This window comes from Notamacropus eugenii, chromosome 3 (assembly GCF_028372415.1).
Source record: "Notamacropus eugenii isolate mMacEug1 chromosome 3, mMacEug1.pri_v2, whole genome shotgun sequence".
In the NCBI taxonomy this organism is placed as follows: domain Eukaryota; kingdom Metazoa; phylum Chordata; class Mammalia; order Diprotodontia; family Macropodidae; genus Notamacropus; species Notamacropus eugenii.
This window is the reverse complement of record NC_092874.1, coordinates 69,182,743-69,202,525: the sequence shown is the minus strand read 5'-3', so window position 1 is coordinate 69,202,525 and position 19,783 is coordinate 69,182,743. Positions and strand designations below refer to the sequence as shown.

The 19,783-nt window shown below is 35.2% G+C and overlaps 1 protein-coding gene across 3 annotated transcripts in view; it reads right to left on the bottom strand.

The window, feature by feature from the left end:
• WAC (WW domain containing adaptor with coiled-coil) overlaps positions 1–19,783 on the bottom strand; it is a 114,219-nt gene that overhangs the window by 28,219 nt on the left and 66,217 nt on the right. For 2 of the 3 annotated variants that reach the window (XM_072651838.1, XM_072651836.1), the window contains exon 7: positions 18,615–18,923. The exons of the other annotated variant lie outside the window; for it this stretch is intronic. In XM_072651838.1, coding sequence (XP_072507939.1) covers positions 18,615–18,923 — 309 coding nt within the window. The remainder of the gene's footprint in view (positions 1–18,614; positions 18,924–19,783) is intronic. 3 annotated transcript variants of the gene reach the window in all.

The window sequence follows — 19,783 nt, the reverse complement described above, 5'->3', positions numbered from 1 at the left end:
AAGTGTTCTGTCTTCTAATTTTCTTTTCTAAATTTAGATGTCTAGTTAAGGATAAGCCAACCTTTTTTATATAAGTCAAAACATATTATAATGGAATTATTTTGGCCCCAAGAAAATAGTATCTAAAATTACAAAAGAGAAAAAGAAAATCATTCGGAGATCCATAAAATCATTTATATGGGTACATGCTCCATGGAGACCATAAACCCTTAACAGAGAGTATTCATAGACAGTTTTGGCAAAAAAAAAAAAAAAAAAAAAAAGTCATCACCTGGTAGCCAAAATTCTTAAAACAATAATGGGAAAAGATGATATGATAGTGTAAGGATAATTGCAAAGAAGGTGGTAAAAATTAATGTTATTATCTCTAGACTTGGCTAAAGACAACTTCTGTATTGGTCAAAAACCACAAAAGACTGTTTTTTACAAAAATGATTTATATAATGCCAGGGGCACCATATAATAGAGTTCTTATTACCATAGACATAATTTAAGCCTTGTTGGTCTCTCCAATAGCAGCTGAAACAGTAGCAACTTACACACATACAGTATATCTCTTACGCACATCAACCGTCAGTAATAACTACAAAATAAGGGAGGCTGAGCACTTTGAATGAATGGGACCTTTTCAGTGACTACCTGAATCCCTACCGACTGTCTTAGAGATGAAGATATAAAAAGATGCAAACACATGCATGCGCGCGCACACACACACACATATTTAGAAGTAGAGTCAGAGAGACATGGAAAGATGGAGACAGAAGAGGGCATGTGCTCTCCCTGCAAAATTTACACATTTTTTTTAATAGTATAAAGAGTTATTAGGTACAAAAAGATTCCCAGAACCCATTCTTATTCCCACTGATTATACTTTGTCTTACAATATCACAAGGCAGAAAATGAGAAAGATGGGGAGGGGAATCCCTACAGAATAAGATACTTTGCCACAGATCAAGGGACTGCAGTGGTAATTTGAACAAGTAAGTCTCACCTCTCTCCTCGGCAACAAAAACTTTTCTATCTATTTAAAATCTCTCATTGTCCCAGGCAACTAAGACTAAGTTACAGAATACTCATATTGGTAGAGGGATTTTCCTCACCTGGAGTTCTCAAGAAAATCAGAGGTCTAGAAACACATGCATAAACAAGTTAAGTGCACAATTGCACTTGACAGTTTATTAAAGCAAAGATCTAAATTGGTAGAAAGCTAAAAGAATAAACACAAAGGGGAAAATGGTATGCAATTGATGCAGCTCAGTCCTGACCTATTCTAAAAAGTACTGGATAATGAAAAATAGGCAATGGACAACAGAAAGGAGACCAATTATAACAAAATCCAGACATTTAATGAATGCAAATCAATGTCACAACAAGGAACCCATGAGACCAAAGTGTGCCATACTTAGCAAATATGTGAGTTACTAAACAAAGTGATAGACATGGCAGTCAAAGAGAAAATGGTTCAGAATATAATAATTTAGCAAGAAACATGTAGAATCTTATGATGGAATATTATGAACAGCATCATCCTAAAAGCTGAATAAAGCAGTAGAAAGCATAGTCAGTTTAAAGAAAGCCTTGGAGATGACCATGTAACCTAAAGAATCCCTAGAATATATAAAAGTGAAAATGAGCAATTATTTTCACCAACCAGGACAATAACATCACAGTTTAGATGTGTTTATAAAGAAAGGCAAAATGTTATCAAAGAAAACAAAGATAAGGTAAAAAAGAAACAACTGAATTAGATCAAATCTACACAGATAAGATCTGTGCTGGAGAAGATATAATTGTTAAGGTGTGAAAAGAAAGATAACAAGATGAGAAAAACTTCAGATTTCATACCACATTATTCCAAAAAAAAAAAAAACCCCCACAAAAAAACCAAGAGAAGCCATTAAGAACTATGGCTTTTTTTTAAATGTACTTCCACATGTATACAAAACACTAACACACATGAAGGGAATCCTTCATTAACATACTAGCAAGTGAAAAGGCAGATTTATGCAGATGATATTAGCTATAAAGAAGACTTAGATTCAGAAGACAGAAAGACCCCTCAAAGACTCTTGCAATAAGGTCTCTCCCATTCACATGTCAAATTTTCCTTGAAAAATACAAAAACTGAGAAAAACTCATTCAAAACACTAACCTCAAACATCAAGTAAGGCATAACACAGGTAAAAAATACCCTAGCCAAAAATGTTAAGTCTCTAGGACAGATATAATCCAGAACAGAATCCAAGTTGCAAGGGATTTTCCAGGGACAGTGAAGTCTTGTAGATACTCTTGCTGGCACATGACATCATGCTACTTGCATCAAGTCCCAAAGTTTGATTTAAGCATCCACATTTGAAAACCAAATGGATGAACACAAATTTTCTATCAACACATCTCTCAATCTGAGGTGGAATTTTAGTAAGTAGTAAATTGAGCCCAAAATTAAATAAGGGGAGAGTGGGACAGATGCACTTTCAGGAAATAGTAGTTTCTTTAATGACCCCAGTTTTCCCAGAAAGGCTCATATTTTTAATACCAATATTGTATTAGCGTTGTTTTACATCTTCAAGACTTAGAACACAAGAGTTTTCATACAATCAAAAAGCAGTATGACATAGTAGACTATGAACAGGCTCACCAGGAGTGTGAATTCACTGCAAAATTTAACAAGTAAGGAATGTCAAAGAAGAGGAAAGGTGGGAGGGAGAGAAGATGGAAAGAAGGAAGGAAAGAAAGGATTTATTAAGCAAAAACCAGAGTTTACTAAGTATGTGCTATGTACCAGGCATGCTCCAGGTGCTTTACAAATATTGTATAATTCAATCCTCACAATAATCCTAGGAGGTAGATGCTGTTATTATCCTCATTTTACCAACAAGGAAACTGTGTCACACAAGAGAGTAAGGGCCTTACCCAGATTTACACAGTTAGGAAGTTTCTAAAGCCAAATTTGAGCTCAGGTCTTCTTAACTCCCAGTCCAACATCCACTGTACCACCCCATCTTCTTTGCGATAATCATAATATTAATAGCTAATATTTAGATGGCTCTTCTTAAGTGTCAACAGCCACTGTGCTAAGCACTTTACAATTTTTATCTCTTTTGATCCTCACAACCCTGGGATGTAGGTGCTATTATTAACCCCATTTTAGAGATGAAGAAACTGAGGCAAATAAAAGTGACTTGTCCCAGGGTTACACAGCTAGTGAATATCTGGGGCCAGATTTTAACTCAAGTCTTTCCAACTCCAGGCCCAGACCCCTCTCCACTGCATCACCTGGCTTCCTAGGTGAAATGATAATGGGTCAAGCAAGCAGCAAGGACAAGGGATAATTAGAAGACAACATGAGAATGTTTTAAGGAAAAATTAAGCCTTGTTCCCCACATATTGGGTTAACTTCCCTGCGGCAGACTTATGTGAAACTATGGATAAGTGACACACTGGACAGATAAGCACAGACTGCTTGTGGTCTGCACTGATGGAGAGAACCACATTGACAATATCACAAATCTTTTTGAGTATATGTGTGCACGTGTATTCAACAGTTATCCTCAGCTGCTTTATCTTAATGCGGAAGTGGCCTTGGATCTTATCTCCCCTCCAAGTCAGACTTCCAAGATTCTCTACTTCTGCTGAGGGCACTCTAGGTAACCCATAATTATCAATGACTCTTCCTTCTCCCCCTGGAACCTCCTAAGTAATCACCAGATGGTGATTCTTTCCCAAGTCACCTGCTGCCAAATCTGATGGGCCTTTTTTCAGTTCTCTCCCTTCCCACAGCTATTGCTGACCACTTGGCTCTCCTCTCTGCCTTCTGCTTGTCTAACACTCCTTGACAGGCCACCATATCATTGCTTCTCTGACTATTCCACAAGGCTCTGTCCTGGGCTCCCTACTCTTTTTCTCTTTATACTCTCTTCAGTTCCAATATGAGGATAACTCATTGATCCATACATCCAGACCTAGTTTATCCCCTAAGCTTCTGTAAAATCACCAATTACCTATCAAGCATTTCAAACTGGATGTCCAAGAGACATACGAAATTCATTATGTCCAAAACTGAACTTATCATCTTTCTTCCCCAAAGCATCTCTCTTCCGAACTTCTTATTTGTCTCAAAGGTACCACCCCATCCATCCAGTTTCCCACATTATAGTAACTTTGGCATTACCTTTAATTCCTCACTTTCCCTCATCTCATATTTTCAAATCAGTTGACAAAACTTGCCATTTTGATCTCCACAATGTCTCCCACATTTAATCACTTCCCTTTATTCATACAACTACCACCTCAGTTTTCAGGTGCTCATCACCTCTCTTCTACATTATTTTACAACAGTCTCTTGATTGCTCTTCCTACCTCATGTCTTCCCATTTCAACCCATCATCCATACTGTGGTCAAAGTAACTTTCCTGTAGGATAGATGGGACCACGCATTTTTCTTACTTAACTCCAATGCCTCCTTATTACCACTAGAATCAATTATGAACTCTTACATTTAAACTGTAAAGCCCAAACCTAGTCTTCCAGCCTCACTGGACATTATTCTCCCCACTCACTCTCTGTGATCCACTAAGCTTTTCTCTGTTCCACACTCACAATATTCCATTCCCCCTTCGCCATGTCTTTGCACTAGCCACCTTTCATGCTTAGAATACACTCACTCCCCATCACCACCTTACAGAATTCTTTTCTTCCTTCAACATGTTTCCTGTTCCCTTCAACTGTTAGCACCCTACTTTGTATTATCTTTATATTTATTCTGTGTGTATGTACACACACGTACAAACATGCACAGGAACATACACAAGTTGATGTTTGGACTCAATCTTTTAGTCCATTAAGGTTACATGAGGAAACAGCTGTAGCACTAACTAAAACAAAGATGAGAAAAGCAGCAAGATCAAGTTAAGTATACACCACAGAGTTTTATGCAAAAGGTAACATAAATGAGAACGCTGAGGAAGCTGAAAGAAGGGAATATACCAGAAGTTTGGAAAAATCTGAGCATAAAATGACTCAAAAAAGGTTACATGAAATCAGGCACTATTGACCTACAGTCCTAATTTTCCCATCTTTATAAAATATTAATGAAAATAATCTACACACAGGTCAAATTATGCTTGAGGAAAATCCCATAGAAGACCAAGTGACTTTTAAAAGTGATATTCTGCAGCACACTGTATGTTTTCAGTCACACCATTAACTGAAAATATCAAGGAATACCAGAGCCTAATACTGCCTATTAAAAAATATTTCAGTTAAAATGCAGCCTTAAAGCACTTTTCCAAAACAGTATCTCCCATGTATGCATCAAGATTATACAAGGCTTGATTATAGAGATAATTACAACTACAGAGAAAACCCTGGTTGAAAATCAATTGGTGATTACTATCAAGCAAGGAATAAAATAAGGATATGTATGCTCGCCTTGTTTAACACTCCTCTATTAACATCAAGCGGGATATATGTATGTTGGCAAAGTTTGCCACCATCATGAAGGACATCCAGCACAGAGTCCAAACAGAAGAAGGATTCCTTAGAGATGGTGGTCTTGTAGATGCTCTTGTTTGTGGATGATAGTGCGTTGGCTGCATCAAGCCCTGGAACACTGCAGAGCCTCCTAAAAGAAATCCACAATCACTCAAAAGAGCTTGGCCTAACAATCAGGAAAAAAACAAGTTGATGAAGGCTATCTATTATCTAGATTATGATGCACTTAACTGCATGGACAATCCATAAAACTGGCTAGATAAATACTACAGATGGACACCATGCACTAAATCCAAGACAAAAGAAGAAAAAGAAGAAACTAGGATGCACTTTTGATGACCTGATGATTTACCCAAAATACAGTATATTTTGATAACATAAAGCATCTATACTCTTATAAATCATAGAAAACCACAATCTTCAAGGAATCAAAAAAAGTCAATGGAGATACATAGTATGTGTAAACAATTGGCAGCATGCCACCCAATAATAACACATTGGTCAAGGTTATCCTCCCTCATTTCTCAGAGTTCAAGTGGTCTAGGCATCTCTTCTACCCTGTCTTGCATGAGTATTACTACATACATATTGATTTTTGTTGTGTACCCTGGCCTCCCAACTCTATCTCCTCAATTCTAACAACCTACAAGACCATTCCACCACAGGAAAACTGCAGCAACACGGAAAGAACAATGCTTTTCAAATAACAGAACCTGGGTTGCAATGGCAGCTCTGACACTTAACTTCTCTGGAACCCAGTTTCCTTATCTGTGCTGTACAACCTCTGACTTTTCAGAGAGCTGGAATGGAGGACCTCTAAGATCCCTTCTAGTTCTAGATCTACAATCTTATCTCAAAAACGTTCATCTTTTTGAATAGTTACTAGTCTCTAATCTCATGACTCTCCATGTTTTTTCAAATACCAACAGTGGCTTATGATTAGATATCTAAGGGTTTGTTTCTTAGTCTTCTAGAGTATAATCATCCTGGGTCAGGAGACCTAAATTCATTTTTAAGTGGCCAAGTGCTTTTCCACCATCTCTTCATCCCTTCTAACAACGTATTTAATTTTATCATTTCTAGCCTGAACCTCATTCTTCATGAGACAGAAGCACACTAGGGGGAATCATAAATTTGTGGAAGGAATGTTTGAAGTCACCTACTAATCTCCTCATCTGAAAAAGGGCAAGAGAGATTAAGTGACCTGCCCAGAGTCACATAGCTATTAAGTGTCTGAGGAAGGATTTGAACCTACTTCTACTTAATCCCAAGCCTATGATTCAAACCATTAACTATATCATGTTGCTTCTCTGTTGTTTTCTTTCATTTCCCTAACCAGTTTTTATGAAGAGTCAAAACTAAAAAGCAGAATCTGGACTATTTATACAAGTCCTGGCTCAACTACTAAGCTAGCAATGTGATAAGCTTGCTGAGCTTTGATACTCTTTCAAAGTAAATACTTCCTGAAAATATATACTTATTGTGATGGAATACTATTATCCTATTAGAAATGATAAGCAGGATGGTTTCAGAAAAATCTGGTAAGATGATGCAAAGTGAAGTGAGAACGAGGAGAACACTGTACACAGCAACAGCAATACTGTATGATGATCCAACTATGAATGACGTAGCTATGTTCTCAGAAATATAATGATCCAAGACAATTCCAAAGGATGAAAAAGATGAAAAATGCTAACCACCTCCACAGAAAAAACTGATTTGAGTCTGAATAAAGACCGAAGCATATTTTTAAAATTTTATTTTTATTTTTCTTGTCTGTTTCTTTTGCAACATGGCTAATATGGAAATATGTTTTGTGTGACCACAATATCAAGTTGCTTGCCTTCTCAAGAAAGGGAGTGGGGAAGGAGAGAATTTGGAACTCTCGAATGAATGTTTAAAATTCTTATTATATGTAACTGGAACAAAAATCAAAGAAAATAATGATCTTTAATACTTTAGTCAACAGGTATGAAAATGAAAATAATTTTTAAGGGAATATAATGTTGGAAGTTTACTAGTTTTTGGTAAAACCGATGCTTCTACTTATTAGTTGTTTACTTTGCAATTCTCTTACTATAAAACTAATCAACTATCAAACAATGTTGGAGTTCTGCCAGTAGGGGGAGCAAATTACCAGAGAATGATTTTTAAAATTATTTTACAGATTCTCAGGCATGAGAATCTATTAAAATTACAACATTAACAATCTCAAACACTTAGTATCAAAATTACTAAGCTGCATTTTACAGAAATGGCCCAGAACTATAGAAGTTTAAGCAACTGCTTAAAGTGATTCCAAATTTGAGTTTCCTGTGCCCAAGTCTACAATAATGTAAGCACTTTGATGCTTGGTTACCATGGAGAAATACTGCACAAACCAGAGGCTCCTATGGTGTCTATGAACTTGTTTTAAATATTTTGATAATTATGTCAATGTAATTAGTTTCCTGTGTAACCCTACATGCTTTATGTTTTTAAAAATATTCATGAGAAGGTAGATAAGCTTTACCAGACTGCCAAAGGGGTAAATGCCACAAAAAAGGTTAAGAACCCCTGACATATACTGCTATTCTTCAATAAAATGTAAATGCCAAGAACGCAGTGACTATTTAATTTGTTTTTGTATACTAAAACCTTCATCATGTCTTTGTTTAGTATACAAAAGGCATTTAATAAATCCTTGCTGACTGGTATATTTGGTTAATTTGCTGACATGTTCAGTTTTTTTTCAGTTTTTCATCTTTTGTCCCCCAGAATGGGTTCATTGCCATGGGAGGGTGTAGCAGCACATATTCAGGAATGAATATAAGTTATATAAAAATAACATATATAAATTACAATTTTAAAATACCAATTATAAATTAACAGATCTGACAGTCCCATCAACATTAAATATTTTAAAACAGACTCTTAAAGCGAGAGACACTGTGGAAAAACAGTGGTGGATTCAGACAAAAGAAATAAGACACATACTGAAAACTAGTTTTTCTAAAACCTGGGTGAAAACCCAGTAAAGTTAAGTTCTACAGATATTTTAGGGCCTTTTTGGAGCTTAAAAGCTTTTCTACCTATTAAGAGTTTTGCTTTTCTCTCTACACGTAAAAACTTGCTGAGACACTAAAAGGAAGAACTAATCTAGGAAGCAAACAATCACACTGTGGCAACACCTGGGTTCCCTTTATGCTGAAGGAAGAGTATCAGTTATAGGATGAAATTTTGACAACCACAATTATAAATTAATGTTTATACAAATGGATTATTAAAAAACAAACCAACAAGCCAACCAAAAGCCAGTGTCTATGTTTGACAATCTCACCATAAAAGATTCTTATAGAGGAGGAAAGAGAAATGGTTTAAAAAAAATACAGAAAAGATCTGGGAGAAGTCCAGTGTTGTGAATCTCTTCCAATAACATAGACTGCAACCTCTGTGTCTTAGCAGAGAAATCTGAAGAAAACTGCTTGAGGTACACTGCAGTCAAATGACTTGCCCATAAATGCTAGGCCAATGCATGATCCAATCCTAGGTCTTCCTCTGAAAGTCAGAACTCTTCAACATGACTCATCTGTTGTTTGGCTGTTGCTGAGGGGTGAGAGTGAGGATGAAGGTGGGGATTATGGGATAAATTACTAGGAAATTATAGAAATGCAAATGAAAAAAGAAAAAAGTATCAATAAAACAAAAATCTATAGAAGAAACCAAAAAGTTCAGAAGAGGATGAAAATGTAATTTATTACTATCCTTGTTAAATTTAACATACACTTTTAAATAAAATTTCTCAAATTCACAGTTTCATATACAAGTCTCATTTTTTTATTTTTGAATATTGGAATGTTTGCATTTGTTGATCAACAAGCATGTGTTATGAATTTTGCTGAGCATGGGGACAAAAATAAAAAGAATGAAACAATCCCTATGCTTCAGGTTAATTTTTAAGTTCATAATTTCAAAAATTTTAAAAAGCTACATAAAGTACATTTTTGAGCCTCAAATGAACCCATGGTTCAAGAATCAGAAATGTATACTTAAAAAGGAATCACTGAAAACAAGAAATGACAAGAGAAAAAAGTTCAATGGCTAAATGGAAGCAAAAATGAAATTACATTTGTTCATTTTTAATTGCTCAAGTATCATGCGAAACAATGACAGAATAGCCCCAGAAAGACTGTGATTTGTCTAAGGTCAACGGATGATACAATCACGAAGAATATCTAGGTTTCTTAAATTGCCATGTAAAACTTTTCCACTACTCCACATTACCTATAAAGTGAAAGGGAATGTATGCGTTCATAGCATATCTAACCAGGTTAGCCAAGGAGAGATAGGATCACCAGCATGTTGTCATCCAGATTGGGCAAACTATAGCCCAGGGCCTTTTTTTTGTATAGTACCCTAAGCTAATAATGGTTTTCACGTTTTTAAATACAATAAAACTTAATTTTAAGTTGTAAGAAGTATTCTTAGCTGGGGTTGTACAAAAACAGGATGCAGTTTGCTGACCTCTGGCTATGTGATTATTTCACTGACTGGTCATTTGCCCGAATTCAGAATGGGTTAAGTATATTTAATGCTTCCATTTGATGACTTTTGGTTGAATGCACCTAGCTTGATACAACAACCAATAATAATGACATTTGGATATCCTGTTAAGATTTCTTGGTCATTTTAAGGTCTACTGTATAAGTCTTCATAACAAACTGGTCTTGATGCCCCACCCTGGGAAACAAGTGAATGAAAAAATTCAAGTTGATCAAACGATCAACATACAATTGGATAAGCAGCCCATTGTACTAGATCTTACAACAGATCTCATGTTGTATGCAGAATAGAATGGGTGATGAGTAGGTTGGATTACATTTAGCATACTGAATTTTCAGTGACCCTAAAATATTATTTATGAAGAAAGTCTACCTTTTTTTGATGCTAATAATCTCTCGGTAATGATTATATATCCATGAATCATTAGCACAGTACCAGAGCAGGTACAAAAATGTCTTTTTTTTTTTACACTGACTCGAACCAGGGAATGTTAAGACTTCAGTGGCATAAAAACTCTAATGAGTAAAGACATATGTTAAGTCTAATTAGGCTACAGCATATGAACAATATAACATAAAAGACTATCGAGGACATACATGAATGGAAAAGCAGCTGGAGTAGTTATGTTGTCAAAGAGTAGTCCATGTGCTCACTAGCAGCCACTCGTATCTCCCACTATATCTTCCATCTATATCCTCCCTGCAACACCTCCCAGAAAGGCATCCTCTTTCAAGTATCAAGTAATAAGTTCCTCAAAACTAAACAATCAGAAAGAGCCTGCTATTTGCAGCATTCTATATCCATTATCATCCCACTTCTACAAAGATACATCTGATGTATCTTCTTTGGGGTCAAGATTGGGCATTATAATTTTATAGGATTCAACAATAAAACAATCAAACTCAATGCTGTAAAATTCATTAATTAATGAAAGAATGAGAGGAAGACTTAGAAAATACCAGGTAAATGCTTAATAAACAAAAATCACAAAGAATAAACCAATATGAACAGGTTGGGAATCTATAGCAACTAAGGGTACTCCCACACTGCTGAGACCATACATCCACTGAAATATCAAAATAATTAAAAAACAAACTTGGATATTTTTATTCAATAGGTACATTATTTTATAAATGAGCAGTATATTGGGACTTAAAAAAAGCTACAACACCACCACACCATATGTGGTCCACAATTTATACAAACTCAAACTAAAATGTATTAACTTGTTTCCTATACATAGGGTAAAAAGGTGGAGTGGGAAGGAGGAAGAAGAGGGGGGGAATTCAAACCTTTCACTTGCGAGATGAAGAAAGTGAGATCCAAAGAGATAAAGTGACTTGCCCAAGGGCACACAGGTAGTAGATGGCAGCCCAAATTTGAGTGCAGATCTTCAGGCTCCAAAATCTGCTTTCCAAAATAGGTAAATTTTTTTGCCCTGTTGTTGTTCACTGTTACTAACAATAAAAGCCCTCTGAAAATCTGAAAAGAACTGAATATCAAAGGTAGAAGAAAAGATGTGAAACTGGTTCATTTCATAGTGGATCACGGAAGAAAAAGTTATTGGTAAGAAGAATAGGTGTTAACAACAGAAATTACAGAAGACAGCTCAATTCCTACACCCTGTGCTAAGACTGGGAATATGAAAAACAGGCAGAAACAGTCCCTATCCTCAAGAAATTAACATAATAATAGAGGAAACAACATGTAAATAAACTGGTACATTTATGCAGAGTGGAATGAATGGTAAATTCAGAGAAGGCAAATGGGAGGTACTGAGAAAGGTTTTCTGCAGAGGTTGACTTGAGCCAAGTGAAAGCAAGGGAAAGAGGCTGCGAAGGAAAACATTCCAGACATTGTGGACAGCCAGAAAGAAAGGAATAAATGCGAGACCCTGTAATGGTAATTTAAATAGGAAGATCTTTCCCATTCATTAATAGGCCCAGTCCCTGTGACCTGAGTCACATGGAGCCTGTGGTGGGAGGAGTTTGCTGAATGGGTGGAAAAGGAAAGGGTGGAGCAGGAAGAGGCGGAGCTGGAGCAGAGCTGGGAGGAAACTGGTCAGAGAGCAGACAGAGTTACAAAGAACAACGCAAGCAAGCAAGTGGCTGGCTAGCATAAGTGAAAGAGCTTGTTTATGATTTTGTTTAAGGGAGCTGGGTTATGGGAAGCCTAGCAGGGGGAAGGCTTGGGGACGGCATTGTACTTTGCATTGTTACTATATACAGATTTTTGTCACTATGATGGATTTGGGGGTGTCTGAATGTCTTGGTTCTATCTTCCATGTGGAAAGTCTGCAGTATTTCATGATTCTGATCTGCACCAGGACATTCATAGCTGCCACAGGCACTGTGATTATCACGTAGGTGCTACAGACCCTTGATTCAAACATGTTTTTCTAGAAAAGCTCACTAAATTATTAGTGAGAAGGTATAAAATCTATTGTTTCAAAACCAAATTAATCATTTCCCCACAAACATCCCCCACTCTAGACTTATGGTATGGATGAAACGAGTCAGGAGAGGTGGATTCCAGTAGTCTCTGCCGCTTATTACCTAGTCTTGCACAGAAGTCATAATCATTCTGAATTTAATTTTCTATATATGTGAAATGAGGAACATTCTGAGTTGTGAGTGTTCTCCCCATCCTATACTGCTTGATATTGTGTATGTATGGTTTTCTTTGTTAGACTGAAAGCTGTCTGAGAGTGGCAATTGTTGCCTTGTTTTGTCTTTGTATCATCACAGGACCTAATACAAGTACCTACAAAACACATATACTCTGAATGATTTATTAACTAATAATGGATGAACTCTAAGTTCTCTCCACCAACTAAAAAAAGATAAATAAAAATGCAAAATAAGGCTATAGAAACAGAAAAATTTTTATTGTCAAAATGAAGGTTACTCTTGTTGTGCCATTAGTCAGATAAAATTATCTGAGAGCAAAAGTTCCTTGGACTGAAAAAGTTAGAATCAGCATCAGAAGGGACATTATATTTCATGTAGTCCAATCGTTAATAAGTGCTTCTTGTACCAGGTACTATGCTAAGCAAATTCTTTCCCATAAAATTTTTTGTTGTGCTGCTCTTTTTTTCCCTAAGATATTTATCCTTGAATTTGGCCACAAAATAGTCTTTTAAGTCATTCACTTAAAAAAAAAAGTCAACAACTTTTCTTTAGTTTATAAGTGCCCCCCAATTTCCTTAAAAAATACACACACATATAAAAAACCCAGAAGGCTCCCAATCTCTTTAGATGTCACCATTGTAATCATTTGAAGTTGTACCATCAAAATTTTGTTTAGGGGAAAATTTTGAGAGGCAGAATGATGTAATGTTAAGAGTGTTGGATGTAGAGTGAGGAAAAATTAGGGACAGCATAGTAAGTGGAAGTAAGTAAGTAGTATACTTTGGCTCAAACCCCACCTCTAACATTTACTGTCTTGTATAGCCTTGTGAAAATCACTTAACCTCTTTGGGCCTCATTTTCCATATCTGTAAAATAAAGGGGGACAGCTTCTGCAACCCCTTTTAGTTCTAAATTCATAAAGTTGTGAGTTTAAATCAGGCTCTAAATGTCATTTGTGACCTTGAGCAATTCATTTTTATTCTCAGTTTCTTCAAGTGTAAAATGGATCCGCTAACTCCTGCCTTGCCCACCTTATTGTGATGTAGGAAATAATTTTTAAAGTGCTAAAGAGTAACTAGATTTTAAATTTCATGAGTTTAGGGAATTCTCAGTTGTGGGAATGAGGGAATGCTACTAATACAGGTAAGCAATTTCTCTGCAACTTACAGAGAATTGCCTAGGTCATGTGTCAAACTCCAAGTGCTCCCAAAGTGATTAAATGGTAATCAGGAAATGTTTAACAAAATAAATAAAAATACAATACAACGCAGCTAACATTTCATTTGTGGTATCCTAAGAGTTTGGCTAAAGTACTGAGCAGGTAAAGTGACTTACTCCTGCTTACTTGGCCAATATATTTCTAAGGCAGGATTTGGGCACCAGTTTCCTTACCTTCAAGGTCAACTGTATCTCTATACCACACCACTGCTCTACCTAATATCCCACTGCCTTTCTTAAAGAATTGTAAAAATTAGCCATCTCATGACACAGCCCTCTTCTCTTTTTTAGAGACAAGATTCCAAAGAATCACTTTTGGAAATCTTTCCTATAAGGTGTTAAGAGTAAATTCAACGTAACCATAAATGATTATGACAAACTACAAATAGAAGTGTTACTCTCAATGTCGCCAATCACTCTATCTCACCAGCACAACTATCATTATTGGATGAGTGGTCCCCTGAACAATTCCTCTATAATCTCAAGGATAATTTTGTAAGCAAAGCCAAGTAAAAAATTATTAAAATGCTCTACTTCTTACAATAGTTGATTTATAAGTTGAAATTTTCTATCACTATAGCATTTTACTTGCATTCCATTTGGTCTTACCTGAAATCTCTCTCTACTCCAATCCACCTTCTAGTGACACAACTGCCAAGGTGATTTTCCCCTCTAAAACCCTGGTCTGAATATGTCCCTTAATTAAGTCCAGTGGCTCCCTACTGACTCAAAGATCCAATATAAAGTCCTCTGGTATTTAAAATGCTCCACAAACATAAACTTTTCCATTCTAGGATTCTGTTTCAGCCATACTGACATACCTGCTAATTCTCAAAAAAGATGTATCTCTTGTCTCCCATTCTGGAAATATATTCTTCACCATTTCCAAATCTCTCACTTCCTTGCAGACTATCCTCATTTACAATTTTCTGAATAATTCTAAAATTATAGCTGACCTCAATTGCTCACCTCACATTCCCAAACTACAATCTTTACTTCTTCATCACCAAACAAGAGTTATGCTTACTGCTCCTGCCTCTTTACGACCAATTAACTCCTAAATCTTTTGCAATCTGCTTTCTATCGCCACCATTCTAAAGAAAATGCTCTCTATTAATTTCTGGATTATTAAAACACAATTAACTTTTCCCCTCAATCCTCATCCAAATCAACAGTAGATTAGCAGCAGCATCTGAAACTACTGACCTTCCCTTCTTTCATGATACGTTCTCCTTTCCTGGTTCATCAAGCATTTATTAAGTTCCTACTATGGATTAGGCACGATGGTAGATACTAGGAATACAAGAATAAAAATGAAACCTTTTTCTGCCTTCAAGAAGTTTACCTTCTAAAGCAGAAAAACTATTTATACAAATAGAAATATGCAGAATGGAGTGGGTGGTAGAACAAAGGATGGGACAACCAGAAACTTAAGAGGACTGGGATAGGCCTCCTATAGGCACATAGGCTGAAAATTAAAAAAGCTAATTATACAAGACAGAATCAAGGACATAGTGCATTTTAAGCCTAGGTGACAGAATGCCACAAACCGGAATTCTACATAAGAACAACAGTAGGTAGGCCAATTTGGCTAGAATGTAGAATGGATGAAGGAGAACAATGTGTGATAACTGCAGCAAGATTGTGAATCAGTCTAAATACTAGACTTGTTATTATGACTCCGAAATAAAAGGGAGCAACCTATATAAGATTGCACGCTATCTCAGGGAGGAAGGGAGGGAGGGGAAAAAAAAAATCTGAGATATATGGAAGTGATTGTAGAAAACTGAAAACAAATAAATTAATTTTAAAAAAATAAAAGGGAGCCAATGGAGCTTTTAGAGCTGAAGAAGCATGGTAAGTAAGATCTGTGCTTTGGGAATATTAATTTGGCTGTTGTATAAAGAATGGACTAAAGAAGTAAGAGACTAAGTAATTACTGCTGAATGTCAAAATTTTTGTTGGAATAATACAATTTGATATTCATAGTCCTATGAGGTAAAAGCTACAAATATCACTCCCTTATAGATAAGGAAACCAAGGTTCAGCAGGTGAAGTTAATATGTCCAAGGTCACAAAGCCAATTAAGTGTCAGAAACGGAATTTGAATTCAGGTCTTCCTGACTCCAAGTCAACCATTTTATTCACTATAGCACAGCAGGGAAACCAATTAGAAGGCTACTGAAACAGCCCAGGTAAAAAATGAAGAAGATCTGAACAAGACTGGTGGCCATCTGAGTGGAGAAGAGACACATGAAAGATGCTGGAGATGCAAAACTGACAAAACTTGGCAACTGATTCAACATGGAGAAAGGGGAAAAAGAGAGGATAAGTTCAACGTCATAAGCCATGTTCACTGGAACAATGATAAGACCCTCAAAACTTGACTTCTGTGACATGGAATCTATCTTTCTGAACCTCCTCAGACACTATGTTTGCCCTTCCTTTTCAACTATCTCTGTAATTTCTCTTTCTGATTTTATCAACACCTATGGATTCAATAATCAAATGTATCCAACAAAGTCAAATGTCTCCAGTTTATCTTATGCATCTCAACAATAACAAGATTAAAACTGAACTCATTTACCTACCTCTATTTCTGCTCTATTAATGGTACAATCATCCTGCCAGTTACTGCAGTTCATAGCTGGAATTATCCTCAACTATTCACTGGGAAGTCATATCCAAGTACCTTAATATCAAATCCACTGCTCTTTCCTTTCTATTAAATTTCTTAAGACCCTGGATCCTAGTGTCATATCTCTATATCTTCAGCACTTAAAACACTTTAAGTCCTTAATAAATGTTAACTGAATTTGAATATAAACATCTAGTCAAGGAATAACCACTGTCTTCCAGAAGTGGACAAATATAAAATCTACTCATTTAAAAAGTAATTCCTATTTTGATAAAATATCTCTGGAAGATCAATTTTCTAATTAAAAATTTAAAAAATAATTTAAATTATATATTTAAATTTAAAATAATTTAAACTAGATGTAATGTAATCCTGAGTGAAGCTGAACTATAGAATATAGCATAAGGAAAGGTAATGCTCTTTCTTTCAAGTCCATATAGGCAAAGCCTATCACTAAGCTAAGTAGATTTCCAAGAAAAGATTTGGGGAAAGAGACAATGAGAGCACAGGCAGTCCTATTTAAATAAGTAAATAAGAGCAATTTGTCTTATCAGTGTTGTATACATAAATGATAGTTCTACACTAAGTGAAAGTAATTGAGAAAGTTTTAAGTTAAGAAATTCTTACTCCATGCTACAAGATGAAAACATTTTAACAGTAATTTTTATTTATGTAAATTGAACAGTGGTTACTCAAGTAAAACTATCAGATTTGTGATTAATTCTGCATTTGTCTATCACAATTCTCTTCTTCTCATGAAAATCTCATCACAAGTTTTTTTTTTCCTCATTCAAAATGAAGCTTACTCTTGAAAGGCTCAAATATAATAAAAAATAAGGAACTATTCTGGAATTAAAGAAGAAATATAGTCAAAGAAATTCTGTAAAAAGAGAAAGAAATGGTACATCTAGTTTTATAAACTTTTGTCTCCAAAGGTCTCTTATGTGTATACACAGTAAATTAGAAATTTCTTTGAAAATTCTGGCATAAAACTTTAATTAAGGAATGTGCTATCTCTAAACATAATTGCTAGTAGGTAAAAAGTACCTGGTACAACATTTTTTTATGGGACCAATACCACTGCATATTAAAATATTTTATCATGGGGTTATTTATAAATGGCAAGGAAATTCATAAGGTAATCTAAAATGATCAAAGAATTGGTATTGCATGTTGAATTATACATTCAGAAAATAAAAGGCAAGGTGGAACGAATATCTGAATAGAGGTTCAATAGCTACCTCCCTCCACAAATACTTCCACAGTCCCACTCTCTTTAGAATTACTCTCAGCATTAACGTTGGGTATATACCCTCAGATTTCTTTATGTAATGCTTTACAGCCATTCCTTAGTAATTTTACATAAAATGTGCCTTGACTATGAAATGATGAGACGTCCCCCCATAAAATCTCACACTCGTAACATGTCATGCCTTTTCTGACAACGATGCTACCTTCTTAAGGGAAGAAATACTTCTTGTTGCTGTTTTTAACTTGTACTATTATTATGCTACAATCTGACTGTGGACTAGGTATAGAGATTAATGCTTTATTGGTTTAGTTTACTTCACTATTATATCTTATACTTTAATCCAGATTAAACTGAATGATTTCAGGACCAGAGTGGTCTCATTATGTCTGCTTTCTAATGGAAATATTGTGAATAAACTTATGTTAAATAAATGTGATTCATAAACTTATTATAAAGTACTTTGAAACTGTTCCATAAATGTCACCTACTATTAAAATTACTAGAAAGTTTAAAAGATGAAACATCAATGTAATTCTAGAGATAACTGAAAATTTAAACAAATCTGAAGGGACCTTCATTCTTTTTTAGCAGGTCATTTAAATTAGTAACATCAATTATAAATTGTTTTCAAATTTTAAATGGTTTGCTTAAATCAATGTTTTTTTAAATTGCATTCAGCTTACTCAGTAATTGAATGTTTATTAAGTCACTCTAGAGAACTTACTTATTTTTCTTTGTTAATTTTAAGAGAATTCTTAAACCAAATGGAAGATCTTACACTAATACCAGAAATTCCACTTCAACGTGCAATATCTAACAATAGAGGTCATACCAGGCATACCTTTTCTTTCTGTTTTCTGTGCAGGGATGGAAGATGTGGGTGTAGGCAGTTTTGATAAAGTAGATGCTCCATTAGCATCAAATGATTTCTTTGGCTGGTGATCAGATTGTAGAGGAAATGGACTAGAAGGAAGAGTGCTTGGGGCAGCAGTTGGATGAACCACTGGTTTGATGGGGTGCTGTACTGGCGTAGAACTACTGTGAGTCTCTGCTCTTGGCAGTCTGTAGTCTCTGTCATTGTGTCTGCTTGTTTGAGACAAAATATTCTGTGGGAGCATACTACTGGCATCACTGGAATGCTTGTCTTCCACTTTTGTTCAGTTCGCAAAGGAATGTTGGAATGAGGGGAAAAAAAAAAGATTACGTTAGAAACCTGTCTTTTAACATTGGCTAATTGAGCAACATGCTAATATTTAAGTCTCTTTTTACAAAACTCCAATCCTAGTTAGTTTCTGAAATTCTATCATCATCATGCAAATTCTCAAAGATCAGTACCTTTCTCATATCTATACTTAAATGTAAAGATGATTTCTCTAAGACACAACTTTTCTAAATTTTGTGAAATGTGATAAAAAGAAATTACTTAAATATATATATGAATTATTCTATGTCTATCTTGGTGTATTTGGAAGTATAGCACCTTTTAAATCAAAATATTCTAATAGTTTTTAAAAATTTAATGGAAAATAAAACTATTAGTAAGGACCCTAATCACTGATTTAAAAAAAAAAACCCCAAACACTGGATAAAACACAAAAAAGAATATAGGTGATACCACTTGTATGACTAGCCCTACTTCTAAAATTATTACCTATACAACCATAGGCCATTTTCATGTAAACTAAAAGATATATATCACTGTTTTCAGGTAGCTCACTATCTGATAAACAATATACTAAACTAAGCTAATTAGAAGAATTTTACAAGTTTTAAAGAAGTTAAATGTAAATCATACAACACAATAAAACTACCTGAAAACAGTCTGTATTCAAAATCTTCTTTTAAAAAAAGTCTAGTTGATACCATTAATACAAAGATATCTGCTTACAACTTAAAAAAAGGTACATAAAACTAATCTGTACATAAAATAAGTATGACTACTCATAATACTTATATGTAGATATATGTACTAAAACAAACAAACAAGAAAAAACCCAACCTAACCTGAAC